General features: G+C 37.9%; 1 protein-coding gene across 1 annotated transcript in view; it reads right to left on the reverse strand.

Annotated features, from left to right (window-relative positions):
* The window catches only part of LMO7 (LIM domain 7), a 131,647-nt gene that overhangs the window by 14,466 nt on the left and 99,993 nt on the right, over positions 1 to 17,188 (reverse strand). The window contains 9 exon segments of the mRNA XM_030962679.1: positions 1,536 to 1,582; positions 1,585 to 1,639; positions 1,949 to 1,974; positions 4,105 to 4,161; positions 5,162 to 5,222; positions 5,912 to 6,096; positions 7,476 to 7,637; positions 13,247 to 13,361; positions 16,237 to 16,560. Of these exon segments, the coding sequence (XP_030818539.1) occupies positions 1,536 to 1,582; positions 1,585 to 1,639; positions 1,949 to 1,974; positions 4,105 to 4,161; positions 5,162 to 5,222; positions 5,912 to 6,096; positions 7,476 to 7,637; positions 13,247 to 13,361; positions 16,237 to 16,560 (1,032 nt within the window).

A 17,188-nucleotide genomic window follows, 5' to 3' on the forward strand; every position in this document is an offset into this window, starting at 1 on the left:
GAGTCTCCAGGCTTATTACATGCTAAGTTTCACAAAAACCAACCTCATAGTCCCTGTCCCCCAGTTTAGTTACCATTTGAACAAAAAAACCTCAGCTATCTAAGGTATTTCTATAAAAACACAGTGGTTGTATTTAACTTGGAATTAGGCACATTAACATGGTAAATATAAAGAAATCACTAAGTGAAATAGTGAGCAAGAGCTCTCATTCTTTTGAAATGTTACTTTAAACAAAACCCAATTTCTGGACCTTGAAATTTGTCTTTTGACTAGATTTGGTATGAAATCAATATAAAGCGTTGCTTAAAGCACATGGTAAATGTTTTTGTGGTTTTGTCAAGTCACTACTTTCATCTTGGGAAAAGCAAAATATTTAAGGATGTCAAAATTATTCCTTCTAAGATGCTGGAAATAAGCAAAGAAAGACTTTGCTAGGATCATAGGGAAGAGAAAGATCATTATTACTCTGGTCAAATTTATCACTTCAGGACTAAAAAAGGAGAAACAAAGAAAAGTGATAGCAGATGGCTTAGTCAGCTCTCAAGAAAGGGGAGCCAAGGTTTACACTCTTTAAAGCCATCTCTTCAGGTATCAAATGGAACATCCAAACCATAATGGAGACCACAGGTAAGTTTAGGAAGGTATAGCTGCTGCCCTGCAGAGTGTGCAAGCTACAAGGAACAACAAAGGATGAAACATTCAAAAAGCAAGAGAGATTCTGTGCTTCTACTTTGACATCACAGTTTTCTGCTGAATACAGCCAAAGAGGGCTTGTGCAGAATAAATGATATTCACTGACATCTCTCCTAGCCATCAGACTTCAGACAACAAACTTTAATTTAATTTGCAGGGATGTGTCTCTGAACGTGGTTGAATGTGCTTACACTTCATTGAATGAAGCTCTTTGCAGAAATGTATGCTTGGGTTTTTTGTGCTATCCTAAGACTACAAACAATGCCCCCTCCCTCTGCAACACCCCCCTCCAGCTCTAGCTAGTGATTATCAAGGTGGTTTTGCATTAGCAGACTCAGCTTTCTGACTCAGAGGTCCTGGGAACCAGATCATTCCAACTGATTAGCTGATTGCTAAATGACAGGATTCTAGCAGGCAGGTACTGGCTGCCTCCTCTGCATATATGAATACAAGGCAGTATCACTAATTGAAGGTAAAACTCAGGCTAGGGGCATTTTCCTTAAGGGGAAAAGATACAATTAATATTCACAACAGAAGACCCCTTAGTTCTTCACTTAACCTTTAAATTCGGTTGTCATTAAGAATATACCAGCCCCAAAAGATTGAGCACTTCTGGCTGTAGCGAATACACATTGTGTGTTTGATTTTATGATGCTCACTAAAGCATTATCCTCTTTTTTCTGAATAACTCCTAATGTGTGCAACTGTGTGGGCCACAAAATGCACCTGAGAGTCTCCCCAGGCCACCAGTAAGAAGAACTGCAGAAGTCACGTGCTACTTTTCTTTCCTTGTTGCTACACACAGGTGATTGATAGTCCACGATTATGAAGATGAATTATACCTGCAACAAACGGTCCTGCTCTTTTTGCCATTTTTCCTGTCGTTTCTCTCTTCCTCTTGATCCCAAACCCGACGGCTAGGAGCGCTGATGGAGGGGACTGGGAGCTAATATAGCACAGAAATGAAGTTGTATTATCCTCTTGCCATGTAATCAACACCCCACATTTTAAAACACTTTTTTAGAGTGAGAAATAGAAACCGTTACCAACGCTAGAGCTTTATAGTGACAAGGACATAAATTAGCCTTTTCTTCAAAAGGACAGAAAGCAACCATGCCTTGACAAAGCAAATCTTAGCCAGTACTCTCAGATTTGATCAAAACTCTAAAGCAGTATAAAAAGCAGGAGAAAGCAGACAGCTTCTTGAAAGGACTAGGATTATACAATTAACTAGTAGTTCACAAGTAGTACTTACATCAGGCATTGCAGGCTCTGGGCCTCCTGGGAGATTTGGAAGGCAAAAAAGAGAAATCATTAGACCCATACATAACTACTGCAAGATTTGTGTAACTGTGGCAAGTCTGTGAGCTTCAGACTAATTTTTTCTTCCTTAGTAAGACATGCTTGCATTTGCCCTGCTGAACTTTCTCAAGGGCAGAATTTATTAGGTGCTTTCAACTAATGTGCACAACTGTTTCAAAGGTTTGCATGCTCACAAGTGCCATCAGCAACTGCCTGAATTAGCAGTACACCTTCCACTGTCACAACACAAAGGTTCTTCACTATACCTCTCCTATTATTATTGTTGTGAAACCCAAATGTTTAGCATGACCAATACCCACAACACTGCACAAGGGCAGAGAAGCTATTAATCTAGTGCCCCTGGCATGAATTAAGAGCAACTGACATCCACTGGCAACTTCTCCACCACAAAACCATGTATTTTTGCTCTCCAACTTTCCTACTTCCAAAAGCACACTTGAATTCAGTGAACTGGTCACCATTAACCACAAACCTTTTGCTATTTGAGGCTATCCCACTTGGCCTTGTCATCCTGTGACAAGATGATTATTAGAGAGAGATGTGTATTATACTAATTTATTACAAGTTGAGAAAATGGGGAGAAACACAAATTAAAATGTAATAATTTCTTAAGCACCGTCACTATTTTTGTTTGTTGACAGCGTACTTGTTACTTAGCTGTCCAAATTTCAATTTAAAAAAAAGGCATAAAAGAAAAGAAAATGCAACATTATTCTTAAATATAACCATATGAAGTGGAAAAAAGTTCATATTTAGGATACAAAAGACTCTAATGAGTCATAGGTTAGCATCCGTTCTATATATACACAATTTTGTTGTCACTGTCAGATCACAACAGCCACAGTGAAAATCAGGCAATCAGCTTAATCTATTGCAGTTGTGCCAGGAGATATTAAAGGGAAGCATAAACCTTTTTCGCTCCCCTCTTTTCTCACCCCTGTAAGCTTATGCTGAACTCCACAGGAATCTTCATGTAATTGCAAAGCTGAAGTGTCAAAAGTTTAAAATTAACAAGCTGTACTGAACATGCACCCTAGAAATACAACCTTGTCCTCCCCCTCAAGCACAAGTGAAATACCTCAAATATTGTAATAAAAATAATTAAAAGAAAAAACTAATTTCTGCCAGCCATAAAATAAAAACCAGACAAGAACAACAAAACCCCAACACCAACAAATAACCACCAACAAAATACCACCATATTGTAGATACAATATTGCAGATACAGCAGAAGTATTTAAAAAGCAAACAGAACCACAAACACAGATATCTACTGTGGCATTTCACATATCGCTTCTGGCAAAAAACAGAAATCATCACCACTATAAGCAAAATCCTGGCCCCACACAAATCATTGGCAAAACTCAACTGAGCGTTCAGCAGGCCAGAATTTCACTCTTTCAGGCTACAGCAAAACAGAAAGCCATACATAGCCCAAAGACAGCATAGGACATACAACATTAGTGGAAGTATGTGAGCTGTGACATGCAAAATGCTGAAAAAGCAACCTACAAAACCAAAATTGAGTGCCTTGTTTATTGCCTTTTTAAAAAATGCTGGCATATTAAATTCAAAACTTATATTGGTCTTCTTGGGATCTTGTGACATCACCACATAGTGGAAAGCCAGCAGATGCCTTTTTATACCAATTTATGCAAAAGCACAGAGCTGCAACTCAAACTCAAATCCAAAGTTAAATACTTCATCAACAGCTCTGAGATCTTCTCTAAACCTTTGCAGGAATATTCACCATTATTCTTGTTTTGTAGGTAGTAGCAAACCTGAACAGAGTGCCACCCTTCTAACTTCTACCCAGTGGGAAAAAAAAAGTATGAACAACACAGAAAAGATTTAAACAGCTATAGATATAAGAGAACACGCAAAGACCCATTACCACAAAGGTAGACCCATGAATTGTAAGAATAACCTGATGACCCTGGGGAAAGAAGGGAAATTAATTATGTTGCTTCATTGTAACTGCAGAAACAACACTGAAGAGGTAGAGCACCCAGCACCAGACTTGTTAGGGAGAGTGTGCAGCAGGAACAATTTCATGGAAGTACATGAAATGTTAGCTCTTTGGTTTACCTTGTTCAAAAAATTGTGACCGCCTTTTTAAGTTTTTCAAAGAAATAGGTTCAGATGCTATTTGAAAATACAAAGAATACAAACAAATCAAAATGAGGTGCCTTTTTTTTAATGACTATAATGACTGGATAAGAAACTTTGGTTAGACCTCTCATACACTGCAACATCACTTCTGAAAAAAAAAGCCCCTGAAACACAAAGGAAAAACCTTAGGAGGTTACATCATAGACTAATTAGGACTTCATTTTATCAGTAACAATGTCCAACTATAAAAACAGCACAAGTGTCAAACTCAGACTCAGGTTCTCCCTGTCTAATTTAATCATCCTTGACTAGGATTCAAAGTTGAAACGAGGAACCTAATGACTATTCAAGGCCATTAGAAAACATCTCCAGAGGGCAAGTGATATCTTGGGGGAATTTTTCTATGAATTGCCATGTGTATTCAAGCTAAAATGAAATACAAAGTTCCTATTTCAGGATTATTATTCCATTAGGAAGTATACATACCTGGTTTCTCTCACTGCTGTCAAATAAGGCTATAACTGCTCATAGCCTCATATGCAATTGTTATTCATATCAGAATCATCAATATTGTTCTCCAGGAATAAAAGTAAAGTAATAATAGTGAAAACAGCCACTAACCCCAAAACCTTACAACTGAAAGAGGCAGGAAAAAATAGCAAAAAGCTGAGTACTCTACACTCTTCCTGGGCAGTGAAATAAGTCAATACTCATACTAACTCAGTCACCATACATTTCAGTAGCAATTACAATAAATCGTGTTCCTTCTTTTTCACCCCTACCACACATTAAATTTACAACCACTAATGCAGAGACAGGGGGTTTCATTGCAGCTTTGTTGTCAGTTCTCAAACCACCTAGCAAACTGTGGAAGAAGCTAGACCCAGTTTGGATGCAAAAAGATATCTGTCTGGCTTTTGGTTTGTTAAGGTCTCACTTCACCCACTGTATAACACTCTCAGTCATTACTGGCTTAGTGTCTGTGCTTGTCACAAACCACACAATGAGCAGATGAAAAGCAACAGTGGTTTACCTCTTTGTTCATTAGAGCCAAGATCTCCTTGCATTCCATTTATCAACTTTGTTTCTGTATCCTGAAATATATAAATGAATAAATAAATAAATAAATAAATAAATGTCTTAGGCTCATTAGATTTGTGGAAGTTTATCCAACTACGCATCTTTCCTATCAGGAACTATATGTCACAAAACACTTCATAATATTTTATAGAAAGATACAAAACAATCTAAAACTTCCTCAGTGTAATTTATAATAAAGCTACTGCATGCATTTGAAGGACTCAATAACCAGCTGTGAACTGCTGCAGAAATAAAACACATTAGCTAGCAAGAAAATTCCAGAAGCCAAAATCTTCCTATTTCAGCTCCTTGGCAGGCAGGTTTTATTTGCAAATAATTTGAAAGCACATATGCACCAGTTCTTTGGGGCTGCAACTTCCATTTAGGCTAATAATTCAGGTCAAAGTCTTCTCTGAAGAACGAACATTATATATGGTTTTAATCAAAAGATAGTCTGCACTTGTTTTAATATTTATCATTCACCAGTGTTCTCTCATAAATAGACAGTAGCAAGTCTTTAAAACATCTTATTTACCTCAATACATGCATAGCTACCTCTCCATATTTCAGATGCAGGGTCCTGTGCTTGTATTGCTTAAGGAACAGAAGATTCACAAGTTCTTTTCTCCATCCTCCCACTATCAAGACACTAAATTTTTTCTTGCTCCCCCCAACTCCCATGAACCTTCAAAAACATACTCACAGAACTTTGAAGGCTGCTGGAGAAATCTCTTTTTGTGGATATGGTGGAAGCATTTGAAACTTTTTCTCCCGAAGTTGCATCAATCCATTTATTTTCAGATGCACCTATAATGTTGGTAGCCACACTGGTGAGATTGAGGATTTTATGTCTTACATGTGGCAGGGAAGGCAGGTCTTTGCCCCAGTCTTTTTGGTATGTGGAGGATTGGGAAATTAATATAGACAGTAACGTCAAAGAACAGAACAAGAGCTATTGAAAACATTAAAATAACACAAAAACAGAAGAAGGGACACACAAATCAGGTGGAATTTGTGAAGACAGGAAGAAGGGCATTTATAGCAGACCGCCTTCCCCAAAAATGCAAATGTTAGTCATAAACCAGGTAAAAGTTTGCCAAAACAAAAGATGTTTTGCTGATATGTGCTACAGCCGCTGAACATTAGAGAGGAGTTAGCATTCATTGGACACTATTTCATTAGTGTTAGTAAGGATTGAGAAAATTCTTCTGACTTTACTCACTCCTGATACAATGAGACTCATATACTATCCAGGGAAGGGTCATTTTCATGTCCATGCTCATCAGGAAGCACAGAGAGGGGGAAGAAAAGGCAGCCTAAACTAAATTGGCAAATTGATGAGGCAAATACAAATGATGCTCTTCTCACATACTTCATCCTATCTCCCTTCCCTACCCTTCCTACTGAAAATTTTATTCAATTAGTTTTTTGCCACTAATCTCACTCTTCAGTTGTATTACATCCTATAAGGTGATTTGTTTCTTGTCTCTTCCTAACCCCACTGTTTTTACCCCAGTTTGCTGGTAACTTATTTACCTAGCTTCCCACTAAAAGAATGTTTTGTATTTATGCTGTGAAAGAAGTCACTGGTCACACTTCCAATGCAAAAAATCTTCTAGAACTTTGAAAGCGTTTCCTGATTAAATCATGGCAAGCCAAGACATGCTACAAGGCTGTCAAGCCAGGATGGAAACCCTCCCTACCCAGAATGGGTAGTACCATTCTGGAGAGATTACAGCACCACAATATTTGGGTCAATGGCCAGAATCATAGCACACAGGTGCTGCATCACCCACAAGCTTATACCTCACTTCAAACGCTCCCTGAAGAAAGGAAGAGAAGATCCTCCTTCCTTGAAGAAGGGGAGCTGGTGATTGAGAGAGAGGGCCTTTAAATCTAGTGATCAGACCCCCTAGAGATCAGACCCTCTTAATCCTTGTGGTATGGCAGGGAACAAAATGTTAGATTCCTTTTTGTGCTGGTTGCACACTTTTTTACCTGTCCATCCTCTAAGAAACACGCCAGAGCCCAAGAGTGAGGTCAGTAGTTCAATGTTTTGCAGATTTTCTTGTCAAGACATTTCTAATGCTCAAGCAGTTAAAAAAGCCAAGTTGTGTTAAAATGCAACAGACACATTGGCAAACTACTCAGCTTAGATACGTATTACTGCTGTAAGGCTAATAAGGACTCTCAGCTGTCAGGCACAGCAGAGACAAAGCTTATTTGCCTTACAGAGCATACAGTATCTGCCCGACGAAACAACTCACCATTCTTTCCATATCGTCTGACATCCATGACCAGGTTTCCAGTTTCTAGTGCTCTGTTGATGGCTTCTTCCCACTGACTGTGGTCCATATGTGAAACCTTTGTGCCATTGACAGCAATGATCTCATCATCTACATGCAGCTGACAAAGTGCTGCGGGGCTGCCTGCAGAAAACAGAAGAAAAATGTTATTATGTCTCCATTTATATTTTTTTCTTTTTATCACAGTTGTGATTGGAAGAGAGCGGACTGGGAATCATTCAAAGAAATGCTTAATGGCGCATATTGAGAAAGTCTTAGAAAAATTCACTACACTGTAAAATAAACTCAGTAAACTCAGTATCAAAGCAGCTTTTCAATTTAGAACTTATGGAAACATAAAAGAAATCAGTCTTCCGGACTTGTAAGTTTCAGATCATGGTCACCCCATTCAATAAACAACCTCTGTGTTCAGTCTTCCCTTCACTAACTCACCTTTATAATCTGTGACAGTGAGAAAGAGGCAGCACCACAATGTCTATATCCAGTGATTAGCTGAAATTCAGTCAATGTTTGGGTAATCCTCTTATTTTTCAAGAAACAAACAAACAAACAGCCTGCACTTTGTTAAGTCCAGTAGAAACTGGCTTTCTCGTAATCTCATTTACATTTTCTGAGCTCTGCTGACAAGAGCATGCTGCTTTACTGCTTTGCTGGAATAGTTTATTAGCGCTGAATTGATTGGTAATTGGACTCAAGATATTGCTGGGTATTGTCCCACTAGACTTCTCTGGAGTCTACCTTTTTTATCTATTAAGAGCAAACTTCATGGCAAGTTGGACTTTGAATCTACTGATATTTTGCAAGACAAGCTGCACTTTATACTTTTTCATCTGCTACACATTGGCAGGCAATCTCACGAAGGACAGAGTATATAGAAGACCAGTTCATAAACTTTTTTTCTATTTAATTCAGAAAATGGATAGGCTGAGAAACTCAGACTCTCCAAGTATGATTCTACAGATTACATATGAATGGTTCTTCCATTAAGAATTACTCCCTTAGCAGAATAGAAAATAGAAAAGCCGAATAAAAATATAGTTAAGGATTGCACAATAAACCCTTATGTTAATAAAACAAGTTTGAATTACACAGTGGAAGGATTTTCCAAAGTAGTGAAATCCACACATCTTAAAATATAGCAAGAACAATGCCCTATTACATTATTAGAAACAAATGTGGACAAGTATGACAGAAAAATTTAGACACCATATACTTCATCCTGAGTGTCTTTTCACTCGTTAGTAAAATGCTGCTGTAAGTCTGGCTCATCCAATAAGGATTCAGATCGCTTCACACACGAGGAAGTTAAGAAATTAAGAAATGCTCTGTTTCCTAGTACTGCACCAAATAATGATTCATCATAATTCACTAAAAAGCTCCACTGGCTTCTCTGCTAGAAGAACATGGCTCCATACTATATTGTTCTGTATCATTCTTAAAATATGGACTAAAAATTTCATTTGCAGTTATCAATACTAATTGCCTTTAAACTGTATTGTGGAAGAAAAGGTAGGGTTTTCATCTGAAGGAAGAAATATGGACAATAGTTTAACTAGAAAAAAACATGCATCTCTAGGGGTCAGGAAGATGTTAAAGAATCATGGATATTCAAGTCTGTTAATGGAAGGTACTATTAAGAATACTATCAGAGATACTAATACTGAAGTTACTAATTTCAACAACATCATGTAACATTTAGAATCATGTCTGATATTTAGTACCATATAGTTTAACCACATCTGGATTAAGCCTTATGCTCATGATAGAGGGAAAGCTTCAGGCTCCAGCAGGGTCATTAGCACTCGTAATTTCTGTCTTGAGTTGTGACAGAATAAGCCCACAGTAACCAAAAAAAAAGGTTGTGTTCATTTTATTCAAATAATTTGTCAGGGATGAGACCGGGCTCAGAGGTGTGAACAGTATACCTCAATTGACTCAGTTTTAGGAAAGGAAGAGAACTGAAGACTTCACAGTTCCTCCTATAATATTGGTAGGAAGGTATATGCACACCATACTGCAACCATACAGACTGAATGAATAGCAGCAGTCTCTAGATCTGGACCAAAAATAGCCAGAACAACTTACGCTGCTCAATTTTTGGCCTGTAATTTTGCCAGCAGCTCTTCCTCCTCAGTCTCTGGACAAAAGGGCTTCTCAAGAGTGCAAACCAGGGTGCCTACAGTGGGCTTCTGCTCTGATTCACATCCAGAGAAGCCCACAGAGCCTGCCCAGAAATTCAGATGCCAAAAGTTGTATGCTACCAGTTGTCTATCTCTGTCCAGCTCCTCCAACACTATAGGAATTAACAATAATTTCTATATATTCCGATAAGGAATTTAGATTTCATTATATAAAATATGTACTGCTTTTATGTTTTTCATAGGTTTTTCTGAAGGTAAAAGGCTTTTCTTTTTTGCTAGTCTCCAGTATAAACAAAAGCAACCAAATACTCATTTTCCATATGTTCTAAGTTATCTCTAACCTATCCCCATCTGTTGTTATTACAATAGATAAACACTATCTCAATGATAGAAAAAAAATAAAACTTGAAGGATGTGGATCAAATTTACTTTGTCCTACATGACTGCAAGTGTTTGATCAGACACGCACTCCTGAGGACACAATCTCAAAAAAATTATTGCAAAGGGAAAGTGAAAGGGGAAGGACTGAAACAATAAAGATTATATGGCACTGGGGAAGTTGGCAGAACAATGTCTAGATTAATGACTTAAGGCTTTCTATTTACCTAATTTTTAGTGCAAAGGTTGAAGACTCCTTTAAAAAATGAGAACTATCCTTTTTTATACGTAGTAAGTGGGTATCCCTGAAATATGTGTGACAACTTAACTCTTAGGTTTTTGAGAACACTTACAAGTTAATTTTGCCTACCAAGTAGTTTTCTTAGTGGATTTTTTTAAGGAATAGCATATTTAGAATACAGAGTCATCTATAAGTAGTAAAAAACATACATGCTGGGTATCATCTCAAGAAAATCATACAGCTAGTTAGGACAACACAATCTGAGAAAGTATTCCTGGAAGCTTTTCCTGGGCTGAAGAAAGAGAAAAAGGTGACTAGAACAGTTGGTTTGGATTTGCCAAGTCTAAATCACACTTGACCAACCTGGTTATCTTCAATGATGAATTGCCTAGATCTCTGTAGATGATGGAAGAGAGGTGGTTACAATCCACCTTGCCTTTAACAAGACCATTGACATGATATTCCACAGTATCCTGGCATCAAAAGTGGGATGGGATTGTCCACAGGGCAGAACGACCAGATGGTGAAAACCTGGCTGGGCTGTCAGGCTCTGCGGAAAGTGGTTAATGGCGCTTACTCAGCCTGTAGGCTGCTCACAAGTGGATCTCATTAGGATGTATCCAGGGACCTATCCTCTTTAATGCGTTCGGCAATAAGCAGGAGAAGGAGGAAAACACACCCTCATCAAGTTTTCAATCCTTGCCAAAAGTGACAGGGTGGCCAGTACAATGGAGGGCAGGGCTGCTCTTGAGAGCAAGAACCTGACACTCAACAAGGCCACATGCAGGGTCCTGGAGGACTAATCCCAGCGATGGTACAGGCTGGGTATTGATGGGCTGGACAGCAAGGCTGGGGGGCCTGGCAGTGATGGGGCTGTATGAACACTGACATGAACAACAAATCAAGACAAGTGGCCATTCAATTCACTCAGCACCTCTTATGCCACACTGACAATACTGTGTCCAGTTGTGGTCTTCCTTTGTAAAAGAGACATCAATAAACTGGGGCAAGTGAAATGGGAAGGTTAGGGCTGGAGCAATGGACCCGTGAGGAAAGGCTGAAGAGTATGGGCTTGTTCAGCCTGGAGAAGAGAGGCTGCAGGAGAAACTAACAGTAGTCGCCCCCAGTACATACCAGGAGGTCCCTGAGAAGGGAAAGCCTGCTCTTCATTGAAATTTATGGCAGGAAAACACAGAACAGCAGTTATAAACCGGGACAAAGATCGGTCTGACTGGATATGTAGGGAAAATTTTCTCTGAGAGGATAATGCCCAGAGAGGCTGTGTGGATTCCATTCTCAGAGGGTCTCAAACCCCCATGGGTAAAAAGCCCAAGGCCACTTGGCCTGAATTCCATCTTGACATTTTTTTGAGCAGTGCATTGCTCTACGTGATCTTCCAAGCTGAATTATGCTATGACTTATCCTTAAAAATAGGAAATACAACGTTCCCAAGTGTCTAGCTGAAAGTATACATTACTCTTTCAATGGGTCATCTACATCTTTCATCCTTCATTTCTTTAAAGGGAGCTACAGCTTTGGGTAAGGATACAAGATGGGACAGTTGTTGGAAGAAAAAGGTGCTGAACGCAGGCTAAAAACGAGAACACTGAGATTCAACCCATTCTCGGTTAAATCTATACTTTGTGCTCTTCCTTGTGATAATGGTAATAAATCATTAATAATAATAATAAAGCATTAATTAATAATAATATCTTGGTAATAAACCAAGATATCAACCACAAGGCCTTCACCTTCTCCTTGGGACAGAGCCCATGTGGGCCTTTGTGAATGACCAGCAGGAACATGCACTACCCTCAGATTTCTCCTTTTCAGCTAGCAGTGCAAATGGACAGACCCCTGCCTCCAAGGAGGGAAATGAAACCTGAAGTCTAGCAGCAGGAAAAGCAAAGGGAAAGCTATTCTTCAGGCAAAGTGAATACTAGTATTTCCGGAATCACAAAATGAAACAGGTTGGAAGGAACCACAGCGGTTCATCGGCTGCATCCTCCCTGCTCAGGGAGGGTTATCCTAGAGCAAATCCAATTATGAAAAGTACTCAGACATAGTGAAAAAAGGCTGCTTCACTTCCTGATTTTGAAAAAGAAAAAAAAAATCCAAGACTGCTCATTAACGGCTGTTAAACAGTATTGTTTCCTCTCTGGAAAGCATAATACAGAGCTAACTAAATTAAAAGTTAGCTCTAGAAAGCACAATACAGAGCTAACTAAATTAATAGTTTGCAGCTATTTCTCCTTTCTCAGGATGATCTTGTGGTAGGCAGAAAGGAGGGCACAATTCAATATTCCTCAAGTATTACTGGCTATGGGAAAGACCATTGTTCAGAAAACAAGCGTTATATGTAATTGGCTTAGGTTTTTGTTGTTTTGTTGCCTTTTTTTTTTTTAGAAAATTGAGCTCGTTCTCCGCAGAAGAGCAGAGAGGGTTAGAAATAAACTTTATATATATGCGTCATCTCAAGACAAAAATGTTTGCTTTCCCTCAGTATTAAAACAACTGAAAAAAACTACACTGGAAATCAATTTACAAGTTGCAACTACTTAAGAATATGAGCTGTCTCATGAATTCAGCATGACTAAGAAAGGAGAAATTGAAAAAAGAGTATTAACTCCTAAGTTTCCTCTGCAAGTGTTTACAAACCATATGAAGTGAAATCTTTCCAACTCAGCTGTAAGAAACTGTCTGGATATTGGAAGTCTGTATTTGCCCCTAAATACTGTTCTGTAAGAGGCTTATGTTTATACCCTCCTTGATTATGAAAATGCATTTTGGTATTTCTGAATTCAACCTGTTTCAAGAGATGAGGATTCACAGAAATACATTAGCAAACTAAATAGCGATCTTTCAGTTCTGCACCTGATGTTTTGCAGCATTCATAGCAGCAAATGCCTTAATTGAGAAGCCTCTGCAAATTAAACATAAGAACAAAAATTTGTGTATATATACATATTTACCTTCTTCAACTGTCCGTACAATGGCTCCTGAAGGACTCCAATTTGTTGTAAACCCAAAGCTGCGACTGTGGCCAGGTCTCTGGTTTATACTGATTCTCATTTCACTGTACTGTTCCTGAAAAATAAAACATGACACTACAGTATCTGGTATCACAGGAATCTAAATGAGGGAAAGTTTATCCTCTAAATAAGTGAGGCTGCTCACAATGTGCACTTTAATCATCTATTATTAGCATCACAGACAAAGGAAACAGTATTGAAGTCAGTTAACTAACTCATTCGCTTTTTATTCTAACAGGTGTGTTTTCAGTTTACATTTATATTTTCTCTACACATATCTTTCACTCTGCATTTCTGTTATTTTAAATGTTTTGCAACACAATGCTAAAAAAATTTAAGAACTTGGAGGAAATTAAACCTCTAAATGATTCTTTGTGGATTGTCTTGAGAATTTGTGACATGTACTGCCTCCTCAGAGAGCATCAGAGATGTGAAAAAGCTAGATAATAATAATCAATCTTTTGGGTTTTTTTGCATATTCTACCATAAGAATCATCAGTTTAGGCTCAATGCTGCAACTAGGTTTACTTGGGTGCACAATTATCTTCTTGATATTGTGTGAAATACTACCAGCTTGCTATGGATTTTGTAATAGAGGGCTTAGATAATAAAATAATCCCAAAATCAGCTAAATCCAGATCTTTATTGGACTTTCAAGATGCTTTCAGAATCTGAATCAAAATCTAACATTGCCATTTTAAACAACAAGACTATCTAAATGGGAAAACATTTTGTAACACTTTCAATCCCACGCTACATTTGGAGCATGTCTTGCATACATTAACATTCTAAGATGAGGTCATTAAAAACTACTAAAATACCTAAATGCACACTACACACTTCATCAGCATGACATTGACATTGATATAAAAGGAAAAAAAAATGTATTTTTCTGTCAAACAATGGTTAGATAGACATATTCCAACAAAATGCACATGGAAGGAGCCCTGCACATTTTCACACACGCATTAAATGTACGCCTACATTTTAGTTCCCTAGCGACCCAGCCTTCCTGAAGAGTCGGATTCATTTCCCCTAACTTTAAATATTTAAAAGTCTAGAAACCTATGCCAATTCCTCCAAGCTCCTCTGTTGTAAGATGCAACAGGCAGCTACAGCAAGCACTGCACAAGCAGGTGCAGCCAGCCAGAGTCTTAGGGAGGTGCAGCCAGAGGGGTTTTCACAGCACCTGAGTACTGGATAGAGAAGAAAACAACAGAGCACGGCATCATCCCAAGGTATCATCGCATGTTACAGGAATGTTCCTGGGAAAACACTCCCCGTTACAGCCCAGGGTAGAAATTCAGTCTTTTCTTCACAACACAGCTACTGGCTTGCAAATGCTCCTATACAACCTAAATCCTTAGGTGAGTATATTAAAAGTGAATCTACTTAACAGTTTAGCACACTGGGCTGGAGAACATACAAACTTTTAGAGTCTGAGTGCGTTCCTGGAAATTACTACTGGTCTTAATTTTTTTTTCCTCACCATCCCAACAAGACTCTTCAGATCTCTCTCTTGTCAGAGGAGTAATGTGACTTTGTACACTGAACTTTAACACTTTTATAGGTCATCTCTAAAGCAGTGCTCCACAGATCTGGTGTTATGGCCCTGATGACTAGTGAGCTATATCAATCTCTCTGTCAATGATTTACAAACACATCAAATGGAACTTGCATTCCTTCACTTGGAGCTTGGTAAGTTACATAATACAACAGATTTTTTTTAAAACTTTTAAAAATATCTTTAAAACGCCCCCTCCCTCATATTACTCACTTGTAGGAGGAAAAATTTATAATCTTTTAACTAATGACAGCAGAAAATCAAATGGACCTAGTACATGCCATTCTCATTTGCCTTGCTTAAACAGATACTAAGAACTCTTAGCGAATCTGTCAGTTTTCACTGATTAAAACAGAAATTCCTCTGCCTGTTTTTGCTACAACACAGAAAAAAAATCATTATCTTTTTCCTTTTACATCAATCACAGTTTCAAATAATTATGATAAATTCATTAAAATGGCCAAGTGGCATTAAGGGTATTAAACTGCAATGTATTTCTTTTCCACAAGTGATTAGGAAGAAGAATGTTTGGAAGCAAATGAATTTCTAAAGTTGTTATGGAAAGTGATTTCATAAATCATCATCCAAGGTCTTATGACCTTCACCCAAGCAACTGGCACAATTAAGTTTTACAGCAGGATCAGGAATGCAAATCTGTCAAGGGTTACGAACTGAATCATCAGATAGTACAGAAAGGTATTTAGTAATTTAAAAATAAAGCTATTGTTGGTGAAACATGCAATCAGTTGGAGGAAACAGCACTTAAGATACATATTTCAAAAAGAACACTGAAAGACCCAGCCCCTTTTCCAACAAGCATATGCACTAAGAGACGGTGATTTACTTCAAAATTAGCATGAACATTATTTAAATTCAAGTAAATAGCTAAAAAAAAAATATCCAAGCCACAACAGATGGAAAAAAGCATAGTGTGATACTGATGGCCAGCCTTTGAAAAGCTGATCTTTATTTTCCACCACCAGTTTAGAAGTGCAAATGAATGCTACAGCAGCTCAGATAATTCATCTAACTGTCACACCTGATTATATGAACAGTGTGCTAATTTGGAGAATAGCAAAAAATGTTGCAAGCACTTAACATATGTAGAATAAGTATTCTGAATTAGAATGATAAATAAAATTAAGCACATGACAAAATGGATAGGAAAAAATTCAGCAAAAGAATAATTTTTTTCTTCCTGAAATACTCTCTTTCCCCTACATTAAATCAAAGGAAATAGCAAGTCTCTGAGATGTCCTCTTACTACCAGAAAAATACTTGCATTAGATGTACTTTTAGTTATTTTCTCTTTTATTCTGCTGTGGCATTCAGTTACACCAAGTAATCACATTATTTCCACACTTACCATGGATTTTGAATCCTTAGGCTCTGTCAGAGTCGCAGTTTCTGCAGAAGATGCAAGTGAAAGAGAATCAGGAGGAATGCCATACTCTGGATTAGGAATACTACTTCCAGCATCTTGGTCTTGGGACTTTAAAGCTAATGCCAAACTGGGAGGAGGTGTTGAGTGAACACCTTTTTCCTCCTCTTCCTCCTCACCTCTGCTTCTGAATGCACCAGTGGAGAGAGAGTGTGCAGAGTCTGGTTGTGAAAAGGAAACGCCGGTGAACAAAGTTTGAGTTCTTTTAGCTTTTTCTACTTCTCCATTGTATTTCTGAGCATCATCCATCTAGGACAAAAAATGACAGCTTGGTAAAGGAGTGCTTTACCAAAAAAAGAAATCCTAGAATCTTTCAGTGATTTTTATATTTAACAAAACCACCTCCCTCTTTGAAGCAAATTCTGGGTCCTGTACCCATTGTTAACTCCCTACTTAGAAAAAAAAATATATTTTCTCTTGAAATGCTTGCAGAACAAATAGTCCAGACTCAAGATAAACTTGCTACAGTAATCTGCTTAGAATTATTTATATTCTTGCCACTTTTTAAATTGAAGCAAATAAGGATTTAAGAGAAAACTATGAAAATCATCATAGTCATAGGGCAGGGGGGAATCAATTTCATTGTTTCAGAGGTTTAGAGTGTAGACAAAATTTAGCCTAGCATAAAATTTCAACGAAGTCAGCAGAGCAGAGGAAACTTTTATCACCTGAAAAATTTATCTTTAACACTTAATTATGTTAACCTGGCTCCAGATAATTACCTCCAATGACAGTTTTTTGATAAAGCACCCAAAGGAGACTTACTACAAGTAATAAAAAGAATATTTTACCAAATATAGCTACCAGCTTTAATTTTGGGAGTGTGTTTAAGCACAGAAAAACAAATAAACACCTAAAGGCATGACAGAACTTCCTG

Source organism: Camarhynchus parvulus, chromosome 1 (genome assembly GCF_901933205.1).
Source record: "Camarhynchus parvulus chromosome 1, STF_HiC, whole genome shotgun sequence".
NCBI lineage: Eukaryota > Metazoa > Chordata > Aves > Passeriformes > Thraupidae > Camarhynchus > Camarhynchus parvulus.